This window comes from Eriocheir sinensis, chromosome 37 (genome assembly GCF_024679095.1).
Source record: "Eriocheir sinensis breed Jianghai 21 chromosome 37, ASM2467909v1, whole genome shotgun sequence".
NCBI classification, from domain to species: domain Eukaryota; kingdom Metazoa; phylum Arthropoda; class Malacostraca; order Decapoda; family Varunidae; genus Eriocheir; species Eriocheir sinensis.
In genome coordinates, this window is record NC_066545.1 from 15387933 (window position 1) to 15410237 (window position 22305).

Genomic DNA, 22305 nt, shown 5'->3' on the forward strand with positions numbered 1-22305 from the left:
AACAACTTACGGATAACGATTAACTTACAGAGAACTACTTACCGAGAACTACTTGCACATAACTTACAGAGAACAACTTATAGAGAACAGCTTATAGAGAACAACTCATGCAAACAACTGACAGAGAGCAAATACATATGTAGGTCCTATCCTTTTTTTAAATAGAAAAAAACTTAGAAAAGAAATAACCTAATAGAACAACTTACAGATTACAACATTAAAATTTTAAGCTTTTAAGTACGGTATTAACGAGGGACTGGCAACACTGTCCAGCAGAGGTGCCAAATCCTCCCACTCAGCCTCTTATATGTACCAATTTCCGACCCTAAAACTGTATCCTGGACCCAGATAACGATATTTATTTATAGTTATCATATAATAGTTAATTGCTGACGCCTTTTGGTAGTATTTAAGACATTAAGAGTCAAAAACCGGTAAATGAGTAGAGCGACGTGGCACCACTGTCCAGCACTTAGCGAGACGGCCGCCAGAGGGACAACACGTGTGCTCAGAGACGCAGTTCGCCGCTCAGGATAGAGACCGCATTTCCACCTTATTTCGCCTTTAATGACGCGTGAGTACCAACCATCCTAAACTTCAACCTTCCTAGATTCATCGTATATATCCTTCAATATATTAAACTTTAGGAACGAAGCTGAAAAGAGGATTTAAGAGGGCGTTATCTCCCGCTGCCATGGGAATCCGCGCCATATTCCCACCAGCCCTTATTTTACCGGATATTTTCATTTTTACGGCTTCCTTGTGTGACTTGGTGCTTTAGAAAGGTGCTTGGAGGTGTAAGTGAGGTATTTGAGTAGGAATTAGTCGTTCAAATTAGTGATAAGTTGGAATTTAAGCAAAAAAGCGGGGCTGTGGCTGAGGGCGGGCGGCGGATAGGGGGTGTGGGGGAGCGCTTCCTTCCCCCTCCCTACGAATATTTTACTCAATTTTATCTTATTTAACAGTATTACGGGGACTTGAAGGGTTATTTAGCGCTAATGAACCAATTGTTTTATCCTCTAACTACTATTATTTGGTGTGTGTGGTAATTAGTGGTTTAAATAAGGCTCAAGTTGGAATTTAAGCGGAAAAGCGGGAGGGCGGCTGCGGCATGGGGCGGGGGAATGGAGGATAATTTAACACTTTTACCGGGATTTGAAGGGTTATTTAGCGCTAATGAACCAGCTGTTTTACCCTCTAACTACTATTATTTGGTGTGTGTGGTAATTAGTTGTTTAAATTAGGCACAAGTGTGAATTTAAGCGAAAAAGCGGAAGGGCGGCGGCATGGGGCGGGGGAATGGAGGATAAGGGCAAGTACAAGGGTCTGCTTCCTCCCCACCCTTTGAATATTATAACTTACTTGGCACTATTGTTTGGTGTCTGTCTGGTAATTAGTGGTTTGAATGAGGCATAAGTTGAAATTTAAGCGAAAAAGCGGGAGGGCGGGGGAATGGAGGATAAGGGTAAGGGGTGCAAGGGTCCGCTTCCTCCCCCCCTTCGAATATTATAACTTATTTAGCACCATTAAGGGTTATTTAGCGCTAATGAACGAGCTATTTCACCCTGTAACTATTAATATGGGGGTTAAATGCTCTACTTTACAAATTGAAGGCAAATTCTTTCTGCGTAAAACGCTTTGCTACGAATGTCCCAAAACGGAAGTTGCCGCAGAATCACCGCATTTTAACATCTCCACGGTGAAGGTGAATGGTCATTGTCTCCTCCTAACCTTCAGACTTCTTGGGTAACTGCTGGGAAGAGTGTGGGGATGAAAACGAATGTGAAAATAGCCTTGAAATGTATGCTCATGGCCTCAGGGTTGTAGGGTGGGGGTGGGTGGGGCAAACTTGGGTAAATGTGTTGTTTAGCTCCACCGTCTCAGTACCAAATTCGCCTTTAATATGAGTATAGGGGAAAAATAGATATCCCCTAGCCACGATATGATAGAAACTAACCTAACATAACCCAACCCAACTGACATTATTTTGACATAGGTCATCCTTAAGCTAGTCAGTTCTAACCTGTTTTGTAAAGTAGATTTTGTCATTTTGAATCTTTTGTTTCTTGTGTGTTAGGTTAGATTTAGTTAATTTTGATAAGTATCTGATGCATTGCATTACAGGCAGTTGGGTTGTTGTGGCATCAGTGGCTGCAGCAGAGTTTGCTTTCTTATGATGGGTTAAATGCCTTATTCTTCTTTTGACTTGTAACACTTTGTATCGCTTCTTAGGTCCTCCTTTTCTCGGTCCTCTCTTCTTATTCACGCAGTTTCCTTTTCAATTGTACTTAACTTTCCTCACTTTTTTCCATTTCTACATAATGTGAGGGCCTAGTTTAACCCAGATGCTCAATATCTCCCTTACCCTAGACCTCTCATCCCCTATATAGTGTGAGGGTCTAGTTCAACCCAGATGCATGATATCTCACTCACCCTAGACCTCTCATCCCCAGAGTGAGCAGCAAGGATGGCTCGGGTGTATGTCGGAGGGCTGCATTATAATTGCCGGGAGCGTGACCTGGAAAGGTTCTTCAAGCGCTACGGCCGCCTGCGTGACTGCCTCATCAAGAACGGCTACGGCTTTGTGGTGAGTGTTCTCGTCTGCAATAAGTTGTTGCTATGGATACAGAGGCTTTTCATTGAGGTAAAATATTTTTGTGTACTCAATAGATCTTTGTGCTTAGTGAACCCTGGCTTGGTCTGTCGTAGGAGAGTGGATAAATGGTTATGTTTCCCAGTTGAAAGTTCAGGACAGGGATTCATGTACCTTTAGTGGGCTTTTTTGTTTTCTATTTGTTGCCCTCGAGCTGCTTCCATTGCTGTTAAAAAATGTAACATTTCTTAAACCTACAGGAGTTTGAAGAGGAGCGGGATGCAGATGACGCCGTCTATGAAATGAATGGACGTGAGCTGCTGGGAGAGAGGTGAGCGGAATCCTTGTGTTCCTTGCCTTTCTTTACCCAAATTTGGTTTTATAGTTTCTATTGAATATAGTATTTTATCCATTTTTCCTTTGAATTAGCCAGATATGCAAATTTTAAGTGTAAAAAAGAAAATATGGTGGTTACTTAAAACTTTTCCACCGACAAATGTAAATCACTTGGCCTCTGTTGAATTACTTGTCGCCTAATCTCATAACTCTACTGCCTCCAGGGTGACGGTGGAGCACGCACGAGGTCTGCCCAGGAGGGGAGGCTACGCAGGCTATGGGAGAGACAGAGACAGAGACCGGAGACCAGCCTGGCTAGACAGGTAGGCCGTCGCTGATTGCTACTGCTGAATTACATAAGGGTTGTGCTTTACTGGGTCACTGTTTTTTGTGATATCTCTGATGGGAGTAGGTCATTGAGGGTGCCATGATTATCTTGTTCATGAGAGTTGAGAAACATTTTCCTGTTTGATTCGTAAAAGTAAATTTCCATGATCTAGCATCAGACTTTCATATGGGCAATTCCGTGAATTTTTTGACACGGTGTTGACAAGTTTTAAATTCTTCAGGGGACTTTTTGATGTCTGGGTCACATCAGTTTGGACTGTCGTATGTATTTATATATACTTCTCTTGGACATCCATGACTTTTCTGGAATGGGATAATTTCTACTGGACCATGGTTAAATTTATTTTTATGTTGAGAACAGAATGATATATCCCATATTTGGTGAACTGAAAAAAAATCAGGGGTGACATATAATGGAAGATAACTGATGAATCAGACCTCTAATCTTGTGTATCAATCACCATATTCACTCTCAGCGGGGCCCGGGGCTACCCTGCTCTCGGCCATGTGAAGTGAGTAAAGCTGAGATGTTTTTTTGTATCCCTATTCACTGGGACCTTTCTTCTTTTATTTTAGTTGAGTTATATTTTTACATTAGTGCTCAGTATTCTCCTATCCTGGGTCTGGACTCTCCCCCCCCCCTCTAAAACATTCACTGTGGGAAGGTGGGGTTTGGCGTTGGTGTTGGCAGTACTGTAGCCACGGAACAAGAGAGAACCAGTTTAGGGAAGGAACAGATGTTAGGGCAGCAGCAGCATTGGGCATGAACTAGTATATCAATTAATTTTCAACAGTCTTATGCCAGATTCTTTTAAAGCTGTATTAGTATTTATTAAGAATTATGTGGCTGATATGTCTTTTTTACCCAGTTTTCAAGGCGTTGTTAGTTAGTCGGTTGTATTGATTTTTTTTATATCACTTAACGACTTGAGTTTGTAATATGTTGACGTAACTTTTAATATCCAACAGCTTCTTATTTATAGGTTCTGTGAAAATTCAACACTTGACTAACGACATCTCAGAATTGGAATGAAAAAGCCAAACTATCCACATAACTTCTGAGTAAATGCTAATACAATGTCTATAAAATCTGGTGATAGTTTTCTTGGTCCACCAGTGTTCTGTGTACAGGTTGAGTGCACTGACGCATCCCCTGAGCTGACTAACTTCCTGCTGATGGTCTCATTATGCCAAGTCTCTTAACCTATCCATTCATGCATTGCCAGGAAGTAGGCAGATTCAAGTGTTTGACTAGCAGTAAGCTTAGCCTGTAACATCTGAGGCTGTTAGATCTAGAATTGCAGACTATTGAAACTGTGATGACAAACCAGGACAGGACCAAGTGGCAGTTACACCACCTGAAGTTAGTAATTTACACCTCCTTGGGTTATATGTCATCAAGAGGGAAAGGGGATGTCACAGCCCCTTGTCTTATGTTCTAAGCATCTCTTCCTTCATCAGTAGCACCAGCACCACCACTACACCACCACCACCACCTCCACAGCATCCTACAATAAGTGACATGTCTTAAATTTGCCCTTGATTTGAACACTTCATCATTAAGCAATACATGTACTAGTTCTTGGGTCTTGAGCATTCAGCATTAAAGCTTCTTGCGGTCCAGACTTTTCCCCCGATAGTAAAGTCTCAGTGATTAAAGTAGTGAAGACAGCCAGGTGATATTTTGAACAATTTAATTCAGTTAAAGAGTAAAGAATAACACTGGAATTGCCCATATAAGGATGAAACTGTAGATGAGATACAATGAATGAGCCTGAGGTTAGAATTGTCATAGACTAACATTAAGGAGGAAGAGGAGTTAACAGTTTCTTAAGCCTGAGCTTTTAAACAGTTTGTTACTTGAAAACTGAAGATCAGGACCACTTGCTGTGTATTTTCATCTTTATAGTCCAGATAATTTTAATGATAAACATGGTGCACTATTTCACCATAGATATAGCTAATGATTTGAAAAACATAGGCATTTTGAGTAACTCACTTTGCACCTCACTAGTTGTTCATGTGATTAATCAAAGTAGACATGACCAAGAGTCAGCATTTCAGTGATACAGTTGAGCCAGGCAAGACGTGTAAGGAAGGTCAGTGAACATAACGTACAGGTGCACTATTGGAAGGCTGTATTTTCACCAGCATCATGTATTCCAGTCAGAGTGAAAGGACAATTGATGTTATTTTGATTGACAAGCTTTATGAAGCCCTAAGCATTGCCAGTGTGTTGACAATTAGGGTGTCACTTGTCCAAGCACCGTCCGGAATGCATAATCAGGAAAATACCCTTCAATGGTGGGACATTTAGAGGAAAAAGGACTGATGGACTGGCCTGCTTCTAGGTACGGGCCCCCCACTCGCACACCCTACAGAGTCATCGTGGAGAACCTCTCTTCCCGCATCAGCTGGCAGGTGGGTTGTAGATAAGTATTCTTGCTTCCTCTCCCACTAGAGCACCCTATCCCTCTCCCGCTCACAAGCCCCACAATGAGGGGGCTGGGCCGGCCGCAGTAGTGATGAGAAGAGCAACCCCCTACCCATCACCCCTCCCTCTATCACCCACTCTTCCTCCCTCCTACATTCTCTTGTACACAGTTTCAAGTCTAACAGGCTTGTCGATGAGGTGTGTTGTGATGGTAGCGGGCAGCCCTTGAGTAGTGACTTTCAGGGCACGTTCGGCGCGTGGTAGGTGTGTCGCCGCGCCCGGCCCGGAGGAGCACCGTCCATCCATTTATCTGGCGTCCTGCCTGGGCTTCGGTTCCTGCTGCAGGAGGCCGCCTGGCTGTCGGGGTCATCCTGCCTCCTTGGTCTCGGGCCTGACAAGCTAATTCCTAGTGGTGCAGTGTGATATACATTATTAGGCTGCCTCAGATGGTCTCCAAAGCCTGCATTCTCTGATGTCTCAGATACTATAGGTTCTTGCAACCCCAAGGGACCTTGAGCCTCGATGATAAGTACCTTAGCTTGTTCTGAATTCAAACCTGATAATAAGTATTTTGGTAATCAGTCTTTTTAATGATGGTAGTCACTGGATGCATTACATCTTAAGGGCTCAATGTGTTTGGTGTTTAGGGAAGGGAGGAGTGTGTGGTAGGCACGGACCATCATTCATTATAATTGTTTATATGTGTACATACACCTGTGTGTAGTGAAAGTACCTTCAAAGACGATCCTTGCCCATAGAATCCTCTTCTGATCCCAAAACATCTAAGTGGAGGGTATTTTTTACATTGAGGGTCCAGCTAAATTTCATTATTGGTGTTATAAAGTACCAATGTCATTGTTCATCCCTTGTCTTCTAAAGCACAGAAGTTATCCTCCCAAACATCACCCACGTAGGAAAGTTTAATGGGGTTTCACAAAGTCTGTTCAGTATGTATCCTTGGGAGTATTTGGTTGTCAGTCACTGGTTGAATGTGCACTTTTGATGTGTTGCATGTTACTGGTCTGCAACCTTGGCACATACATTGGCTCATACCTGAACCATTGAATATGTCCTGCCATACTGTGTTAACATCCTTCGTTACGGTTCATGGTGCACCAGAGACATTTTTTGTAAATTGGTCATAGTGAAGTTGTTATTGGCCTCCAGTTTTATTTTGCAAGATACTCCAGACTTATTGATTTAGGCAGCTTGGAATGCACCAATTTGAGGAGCCCTTCATTGTACTGTAGAGGTTTTGGTTGCTGTGACACCTTGCTGGTCTGGAGTTTAGTGTGCTGCATCTCCTTAGACTTGTGAAGGTGAATTTGGGTTTGATGAAGGCTTGGTATTGTTGCTATTAGAGGAGACTAAGGGCCGCTTTCACAGTCGTTTTGTTTTGATCGTTACCAATGGCGCTGATCGACGCTATAGTTTTCCACGTGAAACTGGCCTATGGAGGAAGAGGAAGCGAGAGGTGTTGAGAGTGTGTGGTAAGGTGCGGGGCTAGGCTAACCCCACAGCCGCCGCTACCTCATCGGCCAGTTTTAAGTGGAAATTCTAAAGCAGCGATCGTCGCCATTGGTAACAATCAAAACAAACAAAATGACTGTGAAAGCGGCCCCAAGGGAAGTTGTTTACTGCCTCAATTTGGGTTTGAAGAAGGCTTGGTACTGTTGCTAATAGGGGAGACTAATGGAAAGTATTGGGTCATATTTTTTTTTAGTTCTGAGTGTGGATCAATTTTGGAGAGCAATTTGTTTGATAGCATAGCAACATCCTTAGGTGGTGCTCAGCTTAGCAATGGTCTGGTCATGTCAGTTTTTTCAATCACGGTTTTGAGGTTGTCCCATTTTCTGGCAAACATAGAAAATGAATTGCATAATGGTTTGTTGTGTTAGCTTCCCGCATTTTGTAACACATGCCCATTAGAATTTCTTACTCATAATTGCCGGGTCAGATATCGGAAAGTGGACAGACGCTGTATGTACACGTATATCCAGTTATAATGAAGCCTGAGAGGTAGGAGGTGCAGTAGTCATTGGTATGAGAGGGGGAAATATGGGGAAGGGGAGGAGATACTACTGAAAGATGCTGAGAGTTGTAATGGAGGGGTTTGTACAAATGATTGATGTGGATGAAGCAGATAGGGAGTTTAACAAAAATTTAAAAAAAATAGTTTGTGGTGGTGGTTTGTCAGGGATCATAAAACAAAACAATATTGACTGTGCCAGGTGCTCGCTCCATGTTAAAGTATCCGCCTATGTTTTAAGATGGCCCCCCCCCCAACACCCGGTGAGTGAGAAGTAGAGGTGGACGGGAGAGGCCGGGAGGTTACCAAGAGCACCCGGGCGTTGCCTACCCCTGCCGCGGGTCCCACACTGTCCTCCCACCCAGGGGGCGGCCCGTTCCACCCAGCCGGACCGAAGGGGCGGGACCCAGACCAATAATCTGCGTAGCATGAGTTACGCCCACATTGGGGTATAACTTCTTGCTGTTGCCTTTATATATATATGATTATACTATATATATTATCAGTGGTTTTGAGAAAGTCCCTTTTTATTCATTCAGTCTTTTTTTTTATATACTTTCTGGCTTTGCCTTCATTTCCCTTGGTTCATTTTTTTTACTTTTATTTTTATTTTTATTTTGTATGAATGCTTGCTCTAGTCCCGTGTCTGTAGCTCCTTGACACAGCCTCCCCTCAGTGTAATGCCAGGTACACCTACTCTCTAAGGGGCAAGGGAAGCATGTTGTGTGCTGGTGGCAGGGCATTGTCTTGTTGTGGGGTCCAGGCCAGCCCCTGCCAACCCACCCTCTCCCAGCGAGCCAGCCAGCCAGCAGCCGGCCAACCAATCAACCAGTCAGCCAATCATCTACCAGTCACCAGCCAGCCAGCCAGCCAGCCAGTCAGGGCAGAGTAGGGGGGGCAAGCTGTGGCAGTGCATGATTGTCAGTTGGTTACTACCACCTCCACAACACACGCACATACACTACCACATGAATGCAGACTCATGCACGTTCACACACACACACACACACACACACACACTCACTCACTCATTCATGCACACACCTTTGACACACACAGAGACACACATGCACACACACACACAGGCATCACCAGTCACCGTTAGTCAGGAACACACAGCAAAATGTAGTCTGTGGCGTGGTGCTATAAGGTTCACCCTCTACATTATTTCTAATCTTACTTGCCTCTCTTCTTGTTGTGCCACAGTTCAACAGTCACACCTGAAGACATACACGTTTTTTGCGCACACACATACACAGACACTCGAGTTAGCTAGCGTCAATACACTGCCTCACACCTCGCGCCAGGGTTGTGCAAGGCCTAACTCTCGTGTCTTCCTCACAGGACCTCAAGGACTACATGCGCAAAGCTGGTGAGATCACTTTTGCTGACGCCCATAAGCACCGTCGCTATGAAGGGTAAGTGCCTCCCGTTGCTTTTGAATCTGTATAATCATTTGTATTTTTAGTATGTTTTAACTTTGTATATTGAGGATTAGTTAAGGGAAAAGATGATTCGGTATTTTTAAGCTATCTCATGACTTGTCTTTCTCACGCACACACAAACAAACAAAAAAAAATGACACCACCCAAAATTGACCTCTTTTCTGACCTCTTTTTTTTTTTTTTCTGGTTTTTGCCCTTATGCTGCTTCCCTTGTAACACACACACACACACACACACACACACACACACACACACACACACACACACACACACACACATTGCCTCCTCTCGACTCTATCCATGGCCTCCTCTCCCTCCCTTCCCATACAGAGTGGTGGAGTTTGCAACACGTTCGGACATGAAGCGAGCCATCGAGAAGCTGGACGACACCGAGCTCAACGGCCGCCGCATCCGCCTGGTGGAGGACCGCCCGTCACGCTCCCGGTCAAGGTCGCGCTCGAGGTCACGCCGCCGCTCCAGGTCGCGTTCCAGGTCACGCTCCAGGAGGTCAAGGTCGCGCCGCTCACGTACTCGCTCCAGGTAACCCACATTCCTCTATGGTTGCTGATTTGGTTGTGTTTGTCTCTGGTATTTTGGGTACGTTCACCAATTTGAAGGCTTTTTTTTTTTTTTTTTTTTTTTTTTTTCCCAGTGAAGGAAATTGTTCAAGGGCAAAAAAAAAAATAGTAATAACAATGAAAAAAAGCCCGCTACTCACTGCAACAAAAGAGTCAAGAGGGGTGGCCGAAAGATAGGTCAGTTTGTCATGGATTCAGTCACCAATTTGGAAGCACTGTTATTAGTTAGTTAGTTAGCTAGTTGTAGTAGAAGTTAGCACTCACCCAGAACTAAAGCTATACTCTGAAAGGCTGAGAGGGACTTTGAAAATGAACTCTTGGTTAAAATGAAGAAGAAAGTTTGTCAATCAGTATTTGGCAATGGTTTTAACATTTCCAGGAGTACATAGACTCGGGGTTAGGAGATATAAGAAATGGCTTTATAGTTTTGTTGGAGAAAAGGAAGGTGTTGCATGAACTTAACGCTAGCTGTGTAAATGCTTTTGCCGTTGAATGATGAGGTGTTGGCATCTGCAGGTCTCGTTCAAGGTCATACTCCCGTTCTCGCCGGACCAGGTCACGCTCTAGGTCCAGGTCGCGCTCCAGGTCCAGATACTCCAGGTCACGGTCCAGGTCGAGGTCCAGGTCACGCTCCAAGTCCCGTTCAAAGTCCAGGTCACGCTCTCCGTAAGTATTGCCGACTGGACAGACAAAGAGAGCCAGTGTGTTCTACTCTGTTTTGTATTCTTTTTATGTATGTGTATTTATTTATTTGTTATTTTTTTCTTCTTTTTTTAAGGGATAACAGAAGGTCCCGCTCTGGCGACCGACGTTCCCGTTCTGGGGATCGGCGAGACGGCTCGCAGGAACCCGGCAACAGCGCCGTCAAGGACCAGGACCACCCTGGCGACCAGGCCCAACAGAACCACCGTGGCTCCTCCCCCCGCAGCCCCAAGTCGAGGTCACGCTCTCCTGCTCACCGGGACGACTCGCGAACAGAGCCCATGGATGCACGCTCCCGGTCACCCTCGAGGTCACCAGCTCACCGGGACAGTCGCTCACGCTCACGCTCCCACTCCCCCCGAGAGAATGGACGCCTTGATGGTGGCCTGCAGGATGACGGCCAGAATTGAGAGTGTGCGGGCATTGGGAGCAGCCTGAAGGAAGACTTGGGGTCAGTCAGGGTGTTGGTGTAAGTTACTGGCACGATAATCATAATGGCTGGAACCTAATTAGTGCTCTTTTTTTTTTCACTATGCTTAATAAGAGAAATAATAGGGATTTGCTATGCCCAACTTGTTTTCTTTTTTACTAGGATGAATGTTACTCCTTTTAAAGAGAAGGAGAATGCACTTCTTATTTTTGGAAGACTTACAGCACTCGTTTATTAGATTAATTGAGACGAATGAATGTTATGCTTTAGTAATCTGGCAAACAGTGATGGCTTCAAGATAGAAGAAAATTGGCTTCTGAAGGCAAGCATGTTTGATTAGTTTAAAGACCTTGAGAGTACTTCAGTTTTGTAAGGAAGGGCAATGACTGACAGCTGTTATTTGTTGTACATATGACCACTCAAGCAGGCACCCCTTGTGTGGCTCACATCAGCATAGGGTAGAGTACTTCAAAGTTTACTGTTTTCAAAAGTATTTAAAGTGTAAAGGGATAGTTCTTTGCAAGGGTTCATTTTTGTAGGTCACTTATTTTGTTTCTTACTGAGAATGGAGGCAGTGAGTGCTGCTCTAAGATTACTTATGAATAAACTATCATTTTTTTACATTACTATTTAAGTTAAGGTTTCCAAGTTGTAAGTTGACATTCAGTTTGGTTTGTAAAAATAATATATAGTACAAATGAATATCTTTGGTGAGTGTTTATGCTGGCAATGAAAAGCTGTATTTTCCATGTTATTATCAATATTAGTATAAATGGAGGAACTTCACTTGGCAAGTTTTCATAACTGGTTTGGCCTCGTCTTGAGTGGCATTAGGTGATGACATAATTGTTTTGAAATGTTTCTCTAGTATTGTCCAGCAAGGTGTTAAAGTAAGTAGTCATGGTTTCCAATGGCATGGCAGAGTTACTATTGCAAAGCTGCTTTTGTCAGGAAATGTGGACGTTGTACTTGACAATACCAAGTGATGTTAATCCTAATTGCAATGGATTCTCTTGTGACCATTTTGAATTTAATAAAATGTAGATGTTACGTTTATATGAAAATCCAAAGTACATCATTGGGTGGTTGAAGTGGGTGCACCAGAGGGGAGCACCTTCCTACAAGTTGTTTACCAGCACCACAGATCACAGTGCCCTTACATTCAAATACCATATACTACATTGCCTCTCATAGTGTTCCATTTAATGATCGTGGCATTTACGTTCTTACCATAACAGTATTTGCCACCAATATTAGTTTAAAATATGGTCGTCATTTGTTAAGAAAAATTAAACCGATATAAATAACGTGTATGTAGATGCAATAAATTACACATTCACTATCAAATTATTACACATTGATTCATTGATGTCCTCAGGAATAGATCCCAGTCACTGTCCTATGAGAGTGTAAACATATGGGGTCGTATTTTAAGACATTTCGCCGTCCAAGAACACACATTTGACAAGGCTTTCATAGGAGTTGTGGGCATTTCCAGGGGTAGTTTTATGACCCTGATGGTAGTGTGAGTCTTCTGTACCATGAACCTGAAGAAACACTCATTAGAACCCGACTGACCCCCTGTTTGACCTTAGTGAGAAGCGAGTGTCATATTACCAACCATACTGTATTGTCCTACTGTATATTGTGAGACTTCCCAGTTGACTTGCTTTCATCTAGGCAGTGGCTGCATTGTAACCAGCAAGATCAGTGTTGTGGCTGCTGTCAACAAAAAGCTCACAGCAGAAAAGTTAAAACACCAGTAGGCGATACATTGCTGTCATGCCACACTTGTTCGTAGTGACCAGACATAAAAAAGTTACTTCGTCCTCTTAACCCGGTAGCAGCGACGGGCCAAATTTTTGCCATGATTTAAACCCCAAAAATAGATGATGCATAAGTTGATCACAAACACGTTGATCCATATTATGAAATGGTTTGCGTGAGTGATAATTTTTTCTCATTTTTCTCGCTTAGGGGGACCATTGAGAAACATGACCCTCGCCGCTACCATGTTACACCTTTCAGAACATGAGCACATACATTTAACAAGGCTTTTGTATGATTTGTGTGGAGGCATTTCCATGGGTAGTGTTACGAGTACTTATGACCCTGGTGGTAGTTTGACAGTTTCTGCATCAGGAACGCAGAGACACGTTAAACCCCTTTCTTTCTGACCTTTGGAAACGATTGACGTAAGAAAAAGAATTAAGCATATAATTTAGAATACCAATGTAACGGTCCGAATGTGAGTGAGCGAGAGGGTATGCAAGTGAGTGAGTAACAGAGTAAGTGTAAGCGAGTGCGTGAATGAACGAGAGAATGTAAGTCGGTGAGTGGCAGAGTGAGTAAGTGAGCGAGAGGGAGCGTGAATGGGTGGCTAAGGAATGTAAGTGCGTAAAAGGTTATGAGAAGATAACGGCGAGCGAATATATGAACGAGTTACTGAAATCCCTCATCTCAAAGCCTCGAACCCCGCCCCCCCCCCAAGAAACCAATAACTAGTTAGTTAGGTAGGTATGGTTTGATTGTAATGCCGAGAGGGAGTCACGTGAAGAAGGGGGAGGAGCAGAGGCGAGAAGGCGAGGGCAAGCAGACCCACGGCCCAGTGAGGAAGAGCGCCAGAAGCTTGGGAGACGTGAGGATAGAGCAGACAGAGGCGGCAGCGAGAAACCACAGAGAGCAGACAAGGAAGCGGGCTGGTTTGGCCGAACAAGAACCGGGAGAAGAGACGTGAATGCGGAGTTGAGTGAGAGAGGTGTCCATCTCTCCACTCAGCCCCCCGAAAACCACCCACGGCCTGCTGTGTGAGACGGACTACAGGATGGGAACTTGTATGGCGGGGTAACCTGTCCCTCGACTGCCCCAAGCTGCTCCCTTCCCATTCCCTTCCCATTCCCATCGTGGATGTCCCCTGGCGAGCCCGACGCTCACGCCAGCTCCTGCCTCTCCTCCAGCAACCAGAGTTAAGCATTATGAGTATTCCCCAAATCTCCCTTGTGCCGGTAGCTATAGTTAGATTAGAGGCATACAGCCTGTCAGCGAACCATAGTGGTCGTCAAAAGGGGATGTAGCGAGACCCATAAAGAAGACAATAGAGATAAAAAGATAAATCTACACCAACATAGCAACCTCCTCTACATGGCCAACATAACTTATACCTGGAATAGGGCCATCAGGTCATCACTATTAGTCAACCCCTCCGCTTCGATGGGCACGGATTTGGCCCTCGCTGGTGAATATAGGAAAAAAATATGTATTGGATTGATTAATATTGATTGATAGTTTATTATTGCAAGTAAACAACTAAGGAGAACCGGTAGAGTTTGAAATCAAGGCAATAAGGGAAGGGAAGAAATAATCGCTGGTTAATTAAAAGGGTGGGAATTACAAGCAGCCTCATGTGACCCCAGTGACCCAAACCCCACTGAAATTATGGCCTAAGTTGACCCGGGGATAAAATAGTTTGCAATGAAGTGAAATAATAGCTGACCATAACTTTATAATCCTCTTTTTTGTTCTTTGCTCTTTCTCCTTCTCCTCTGAAACGGAAAGAGAAGGGTAAAAAAATCCTAGAATTGGCCTTTTCATTTCTGCCTATAATTCTTAAGCCAAATGAGATAACTATTGTCGTACTTAGCCTCATGTTTACCGATTTCCGACCCCCAAACTGTCTCCTGCACTCCAATAACTACATTTATTTATAGTTTCCATTTAAAGGTTTAATTATTAGTGTTTCTTCTCTAGTTAAGTGTCTGAAAACGGTAAATACAATGATGGATACGATAATCTGGCAACGCTGCGCGGGGTTGAGTTTGTTTCATGGAGGTAGAATTAGTGGAGTCGACACGACCCGCTAATCCCATTCATTGTCAAATTTACGGCCAAAAGATGGGGGTGAGCGAGCCTGGCTGAGCCCATTAAGAGGGAGCCTGACCTGAAAACACCTGACACGTGGGCCGTAAAAATGACACCTCTGGCGGATTCACTTAACTGGGCTGATGTCGACTCCACCAATTTTACCTCCATGGTTTGTTTACCTTCCCTCGACCGGACAGTTTTGACGCCGGGCTTCGACATTTTTTACCTTTTCCACAGTAAGTTAAGTTTGTTTAGCGTTGTGTGGCTTCTCAGCGTGTGCCTGTGTGTGCGTGTTAGCCATGGACATCGCCACAGGGTCGGTGCATGTGGGAAAAGGGGAAAAAAAATGGGTTAAATGAAAGGGCTGCGGCGAGTTCCGGGTTGGGGGCGCGGGTTGTCAACTGTCAAACCGGGAACTTACTTACTGGGCCTTACTTATTTACTTACTTACAGGACCTTACTTACTTGTTGGGCTTTACTTACTTACTGGGCGTTAGTTACTTATGGGGCTTTATGTACTTACTGGCCCTTACTTACTAACCTACTAACAGGGGGTTACTTACTTATTGGGCTTTATGTACTTACTGGGCCTTTCTTACTAACAAGGTCTTACTTACTTAATTACTGGGCCTTACTTACTGGGATTCACTTACTTAAGGGCCTTACTTACCTCACTTGTGTAACCATGCATTGGGTGATTGTCAATATTGAAGTCATTAGCCTACTATCATCATTATCATCATTATTTCAAGATACAATTTGATATGGGTTAGTGCTGGGTGAGATAAAAATACACATTATTTTTATCATTATTTTTACCAGATGGCAGAGGCTACACCTAAGGGCGACAACTCCTCACCTCCCCACAAGAAACAGCGCACAGACGACTGCAGCGACGCCGTGGACAGCACCACCGACCAGGGCTGTGTGGGCGACCGTGATCCGGCCTTCCTCACCAGCTTCCAAGACTTTCAGATTGTGCGCATCCTTAGCCATGACGAGCAGCACAAGTCGGTGGTAGTGAAGTGCTGCATCAAGGGACGGGAGGGTGACGCAGTGGTTCAGCTCCAGGTCTGTCTGTCTGTTGGTCTGGCTGTGTGTCTGTCTCCTCCTCTGCTCGGCCTTGTCACAAAGTTCATATAGTCTTCTTTAGCAATGAGTCTTTCTATACAAGAAAGTGAGGTCATTCTTTGTTGATTTATACCATAAGGGGCTGGCTATCATGTGTTTGAAGATACCCTAAACTTTACCTAACAAACACTATAGGTCGTGTCACTGAAAATTCATCTAGGCTTCCTTACCAATGAGACTTTCTATACAACAAAGTGAGGTCATTCTTTGTTGATTTATACCATAAGGTGTTGGCTATCATGTGTTTGAAGATACCCTAAACTTAACCTAACATAACTCGCCAATACCAAAACAAACACTAAAGGTCCTGTCACCGAAAATTAATCTAAGCTTCCTTACCAATGAGACTTTCTATACAAGAAAGTGAGGTCATTCTTTGTTGATTTATACCATAAGGGCCTGGCTGTCATGTGTTTGAAGATACCCTAAACTTAACCTAACATAACCTACCAAAACAAACTTAAAAGGTCTTGACTCAGAAAATTCGTATAGGCTTCCTTACCAATGAGACTTTCTATACAAGAAAGTGAGGTCATTCTTTGTTGATTTATACCATAAGGGCCTGGCTGTCATGTGTTTGAAGATACCCTAAACTTAACCTAACATAACCTACCAAAACCAAAACAAACACTAGGTCGTGACTCAGAAAATTCATATAAGCTTCCTTACCAATGAGACTTTCTATACAAGAAAGTGAGGTCATTCTTTGTTGATTTATACCATAAGGGACTGGCTATCATGTGTTTGAAGATACCCTAAACTTAACCTAACATAACCCCCCAAAACCAAAACAAACACTATAGGTCTTGACTCGGAAAATTCATATAGGCCAATGAGACTTTCTATACAAGAAAGTGAGGTCATTCTTTGTTGATTTATACCATAAGGTTTTGGCTATCATGTGTTTGAAGATACCCTAAACTTAACCTAACATAACCCACCAAAACCAAAACAAACACTATAGGTCCTGTCACAGAAAATTAATCTATGCTTCCTTACCAATGAGACTTTCTATACAAGAAAGTGTGGTCATTCTTTGTTGATTTATACCATAAGGTGTTGGCTATCATGTGTTTGAAGATACCCTAAACTTAACCTAACATAACCTACCAAAATAAACTGTATAGGTCTTGACTCAGAAGATTCATATAGGCTTCCTTACCAATGAGACTTTCTATACAAGAAAGTGAGGTCATTCATTGTTGATTTATACCATAAGGGCCTGGCTATCATGTGTTTGAAAATACCCTAAACTTAACCTAACATAACCTACCAAAACCAAAACAAACACTATAGGTCTTGACTCCGAAAATTCATATAAGCTTCCTTACCAATGAGACTTTCTATACAAGAAAGTGAGGTCATTCTTTGTTGATTTATACCATAAGGGACTGGCTATCATGTGTTTGAAGATACCCTAAACTTAACCTAACATAACCCACCAAAAGCAAAACAAACACTGTAGGTCCTGTCACCGAAAATTAATCTAGGCTTCCTTACCAATGAGACTTTCTATACAACAAAGTGAGGTCATTCTTTGTTGATTTATACCATAAAGGACTGGCTATCATGTGTTTGAAGATACCCTAAACTTAACCTAACATAACCTAACCAAAACAAACACTATAGGTCTTGACTCAGAAAATTCATATAGGCTTCCATACTGATGATACTTTCTATACAACAAAGTGAGGTCATTCTTTGTTGATTTATGCCATAAGGGACTGGCTCTCATGTGTTTGAAGATACCCTAAACTTAACCTAACATAACCACCAAAACCAAAACAAACACTTTAATCTAGCTTCTTTCCTTATGAGAGACTTTCTATACAACAAGTGAGGTCATTCTTGTTTGAAAGATACCTAAACTTAACCTAACATAACCTAACCAAAACAAACACTATAGGTCTTGACTCAGAAAATTCATATAGGCTTCCATACTGATGATACTTTCTATACAACAAAGTGAGGTCATTCTTTGTTGATTTATGCCATAAGGGACTGGCTATCATGTGTTTGAAGATACCCTAAACTTAACCTAACATAACCTACCGAAACTGTCTTGACTCAGAAAATTCATACAGTTTCTTCTTTTGACCCATATTACTTTGTATCACTTCTTAGGTCCTCCTCCTCCTCCTGTTGATCCTCTCTTCGGCTTAATCACACTCCTCGCCTTTCATTCGCAGAAGTTACCTTTCAACACGGACAAACTCGAGGACATCCTAAGCAGCGGGACGAGCCTCCGGACACTCTTCCAGAACGACATCTACTACAACAAGACAGCGTTGGTGCCCCCGGAGCTCAACGGTAAGGGGAGGGGGGATGCTGTAGAAAAAAAGAAAACAAAAGATACGTCATTGCCCACTAATATCCATCTTTAACCTCTGTGGAAGCCAATATCATACACTATCGTCAATCTTGTAACACCTTTTTCTCACCCCTATAGAAGTCAAGGCCACTGTTATCTACCCAGCAAAGAAGAAACACATCCAGAGGTATGAAACACATCCGTCCTCGCTCATCCACGAGACTCCACAGCTGTACGAGGAGGTGACCAAACGGTACATCGAGACCTCATCCTTCAGCAAAGAGGTAGTGGTGTGTGCCATCCAGTGGAGGCGGATGTTTGTGTGTTTATCTCGTGCTAGGAAACGGATGTGAGAATAGGTGATTTATTTATTTATTTATTTATTTATTTATTTATTTATTTTTTTGTGTGTGTGTGTGTATGTGGGATGTGAGATGTTGGGACTGTGTGTTGTTGTTATTGCTGTTCCTCTTTCTTTTTGTTCTAGTTTTTTTCTTGTTCCTGTTCATTTTTGTCTTTTTTCTTGTTCTCATTCTTCTTCTTTGTCTTCATCTTTTTCTTCTTCTTCTTCTTCTTCTTTTTATTGTTTTAGTTCCTGTTTTTCTTGTTCTCCTCTTCCTCCTCCTCCTTCTCATTCAACATCCTCACTTTCCTTTACTTACTTCAACAAGAAAAATCATACCCCCACTAATCTCTCCAACATCTCCAGTGGATCTACAACATCCTGGACCACAAGAAGGAGTCCGATCGCATAGTCTTTGAGGACCCGGACGCTGACACAGGCTTCATCCTTGTGCCGGACTTGAAGTGGACTGGGGAGCAGATGGAGGACCTTTACCTTCAAGCCATCGTTCACCGCAGGGACCTGGGCTGCCTCAGGGACCTCACTGCCAAACACCTGCCCTTGCTCAGAAATATGCAGGAAAAAGGCTCAGTAAGATATGGCATGGTTGCTTGTGCTGGGTGTCTGACTGGCTGACTGGTTGACTCTTTGGCTGACTAATTGACTGGCTGATTGGTTGACTAGGTGACTGATTGACTGGCTGGCTGGTTGACTCACTGGCTGATTGGTTGACTGGGTGACTGATTGACTGGCTGGTTGACTCATTGACTGACTAATTGACTGGTTGGTTTGTTTATTTGTGGAATGACTGATTGACTGACTGGCTAGCTTATTGACTGACTGACTGACTGAGTGGCTAGCTTATTGACTTGACTGAATAGCTGAGATATTGGCTGACTCATTGACTGACTGGCTAGCTTATTGACTGACTGACTGACTGAGTGGCTAGCTTATTGACATGACTGAATGGCTGAGATAATGGCTAACTGACTGGCTGACTCATTGACTGACTGACTAACTGACTTGTGAGAGTCTAAAATGATTAAGACTATGAGCCTAACTGTCAAAGTAGCCCTAAATCTTTCTCTCCCACACTGCAGGCGGCCATTAAGGAGAAGTATGGTATTCCTGCCCACAAGCTGAGGGTTTACCTACATTACCTCCCCTCCTTCTATCACCTCCATGTCCACTTCACGGCGCTCTCCTTCGAGGCTCCAGGTGAGAAGATCATGGCCCGTATCCTCAAGCACACAGACACACACACACTCAAAAAGAAGAAGAAGAAAAAGAAAGGTCCCACTAGTCCCCAATTGAAGTCTCATTGAAATAACACCTCCATCTTGTTTGAATTTCCTTGATACATATCTCACATTAACCCTATACAGTTGTTCCTCAAATAGCACAGTTTCCAATAGTTCAGTTTTGGTTTTATCTGGAGTTTCTAAGAAGATTTTTAAGGATTTTTAAATATCCCAGTGAGCAGGAAATTTAAGAATCCTAAAAGATCTTCCGTGACAGTCCGTATAAAACCGAAACCGAGCTATTGAAAACTACTATTTGAGGGATGACTGTATTGCCTACCGTGGTGATTTAGTTATGCTTGAAATAAGTGAGTCTTAGGCAGAAATTATGGAGCGTTTGGAATATTTGACCAGTGTGATGATTTCAACGCATTCTACTGGGTATCTCTATGGGGTGGCAACACTGTAGTCTAATTGTATCTGGCATTTATACCCTCTTGTTTACTGTGATGATTTAGTTATGCTTGAAATAAGTGAGTCGTAGGCAGAAATTATGGAGCGTTTGGAATATTTGACGAGTGTAATCATTTCAACGCATTCTACTGGGCGTCTATGGGGTGGCAACACTGTAGTCTAATTGTATCTGGCATTTATACCCTCTTGTTGACCGTGATGATTTAGTTATGCTTGAAAGAAGTGAGTCTTAGGTAGAAATTAAGGAGTGTTTGGAATATTTGACCAGTGTGATGATTTCAGTGCATTCTACTGGGTGTCTATGGGGTGGCAACACTGTAGTCTAATTGTATCTGGCATTTATACCCTCTTGTTTACCACCAGTTAGATGAGTGTAGAAAATAATGAAGGCAATATTGGGTTAACCCGGTAGCAGCGACGGGCCAAATTTGTGGCTTTACCGTGTAGCAGCGCTGGGCCAAATTTGTGCTATGATATAAACCCCCCTAAATAGATGATACATAATCTGATCACAAATGCTTTGATATATATTATGAAATGGTTTGTGTGAGGGGTGATTTTTTCTCATTTTTCTCGCTTGGAGGGACCATTAAGAAACATGATCCCCGCTGCTACCGGGTCAAAGCGAGGTTCTACTCTACTCTGATGCATTATCTGTGAAGGTTACGGAGAATATCGAATCCCGAGTCCCATGATAACCGTACCGTGGAATATCGAATCCCAAGCGTCTTCATAACCGTACTTCTCCCCGCAGGCACTTGGGTCGGCAAAGCTCACCTGCTGTCCTCCGTCATCAGCAACCTGGAGACCTGCTCGGAGTATTACCAGCGGGCAACCCTTCCCTACACCCTCAAGGATAACTCCCCGCTCAGTGCCATGTTTGAGGAGAAAGGTAGGTCACGTGCTGTTGACTTTCCACTCTCGCTGTGTTTAATGAGAAAGGTAGGTTGTGTTCTGTTAATATTTCACTTGTCGTGCTTAAAAAGAAAGGAAGGTTGTGTTTTGTTTTGTTAATTTTTCACGCTTCTCACTCTTGCAACGTCCGAGGAGAAAAGTAGCTTACGTTTTGAGTTTTTTGCTCTTTCTCTCACTTGCCATGTTTAAAGAGAAAGGTAGGTTATATTTTACTAAGGTCCATACATGCATAGGTACATTAGCGAGGCCTCATTCCTCTGCAACAAGAGGGTGGGGATGCAACAAGAGTCAGTGGAAAGTTTCTTTGTTGAAATATCTACAACCATGCATGCCAGACCTTACGCCCTGTGTCTGAAGGTAATTAGGTGGATAATAATTATAATGACATCAGTTCCATAGGACTGAATCTTCTGTATACTAAGCTGAACTGCAGCAAACCCTTGTGATGGCCTAGAATTGACCCCTGTGGTGTAGTGGTCAACATGACAAGCTACGGCTCCACAAGCAGGGATTGATCCCAGCCCGGGCAGTCAGTGTGCAGCTCACCCAGCCAGCTGTTTACCCTCTCATTCAATAAACGGGTACCAGGGGAAACCTGGATAAACTCTCGTTAGGTAAATGGGTAACCCAGAGTCCTGTGTCCCGGGGCAATAGGTTCTTACTCACCACAGGCTCAAGGGCAGAGAAGATGAGCATCAGTGCAACATGCAGCTCTAGCGTATGCCCCAAACTTTTCCTTCATCTTTAAGTTTGCCTATACGAAGCCTTTATGACTGGAAATAAGTTGCCTTAAGATGAAAATTCTTAAGGTCAGTTCAACATGTCTTTCCCTTTTCAGGTTACTTCTCCGCATAACAAGTGCAAGGTATCGGCCGTGTCTTCGTTTGTATTTTTGTATCTGGCTGCTGCACCGCGACGGCTCTGCTGCGTTGGCAGACAATACCTTTTTAACATGACGGTGAAATGTTTTTATAGCTATAAGTATATAAAGAATAAGTAAAAATACACAAATGAAAAAAATATGCATAAATATAAAGCAAAAGTGAGTAAATATTAGTCAGTAATGCATTTGAATTATTTTGACCCTGTAGCTTAAGTTTCTCGCTCCATCAAGACAGTAAAGCTGTGTAGCGT

At 43.2% G+C, this 22305-nt stretch overlaps 2 protein-coding genes across 6 annotated transcripts; both read left to right on the forward strand.

The window, feature by feature from the left end:
- Positions 1-447: 447 nt before the first annotated feature.
- Positions 448-11945, forward strand: LOC127008375 (serine/arginine-rich splicing factor 5-like). Of its 4 annotated transcripts, none has more exons than XM_050880375.1 (10): positions 448-574; positions 2454-2587; positions 2854-2924; positions 3154-3252; positions 3754-3789; positions 5629-5698; positions 9085-9158; positions 9516-9725; positions 10280-10429; positions 10542-11945. In XM_050880375.1, the coding sequence occupies exons 2-10, from the start codon at positions 2468-2470 to the stop codon at positions 10873-10875; spliced, it is 1164 nt and encodes a 387-aa protein (XP_050736332.1). In that variant the 5' UTR covers positions 448-574; positions 2454-2467; the 3' UTR covers positions 10876-11945. The 4 variants fall into 4 exon arrangements, with proteins under 4 accessions (XP_050736332.1, XP_050736334.1, XP_050736335.1 ...); XM_050880377.1 differs by having other exon boundaries at positions 10319-10429; XM_050880378.1 differs by lacking the exon at positions 10280-10429.
- Positions 11946-14008: 2063 nt separating this feature from the next.
- On the forward strand, positions 14009-22235 carry LOC127008376 (m7GpppX diphosphatase-like). 2 transcript variants are annotated; one of them, XM_050880379.1, is made up of 8 exons: positions 14009-14992; positions 15579-15827; positions 18077-18197; positions 18337-18482; positions 18908-19132; positions 19642-19759; positions 21011-21148; positions 22010-22235. In XM_050880379.1, exons 2-8 carry the CDS (start codon positions 15579-15581, stop codon positions 22024-22026), a joined length of 1014 nt encoding a protein of 337 aa, XP_050736336.1. In that variant the 5' UTR covers positions 14009-14992; the 3' UTR covers positions 22027-22235. The 2 variants fall into 2 exon arrangements, with proteins under 2 accessions (XP_050736336.1, XP_050736337.1); XM_050880380.1 differs by having other exon boundaries at positions 14009-15827.
- The last annotated feature ends 70 nt before the right edge of the window (positions 22236-22305 follow it).

Excerpts from the sequence above, each read along its gene's own strand:
- LOC127008375 (XM_050880375.1), top strand. The coding sequence starts at position 2,468 with ATGGCTCGGGTGTATGTCGGAGGGCTGCATTATAATTGCCGGGAGCGT. Across the intron at positions 5,699-9,084 it reads CTTCCCGCATCAGCTGGCAG|GACCTCAAGGACTACATGCG; the intron begins GTGGGTTGTAGA and ends TCTTCCTCACAG. Across the intron at positions 9,159-9,515 it reads AAGCACCGTCGCTATGAAGG|AGTGGTGGAGTTTGCAACAC; the intron begins GTAAGTGCCTCC and ends CTTCCCATACAG.
- LOC127008376 (XM_050880380.1), top strand. The coding sequence starts at position 15,579 with ATGGCAGAGGCTACACCTAAGGGCGACAACTCCTCACCTCCCCACAAG. Across the intron at positions 18,198-18,336 it reads GGTGCCCCCGGAGCTCAACG|AAGTCAAGGCCACTGTTATC; the intron begins GTAAGGGGAGGG and ends TCACCCCTATAG. Across the intron at positions 19,133-19,641 it reads ATATGCAGGAAAAAGGCTCA|GCGGCCATTAAGGAGAAGTA; the intron begins GTAAGATATGGC and ends CCCACACTGCAG.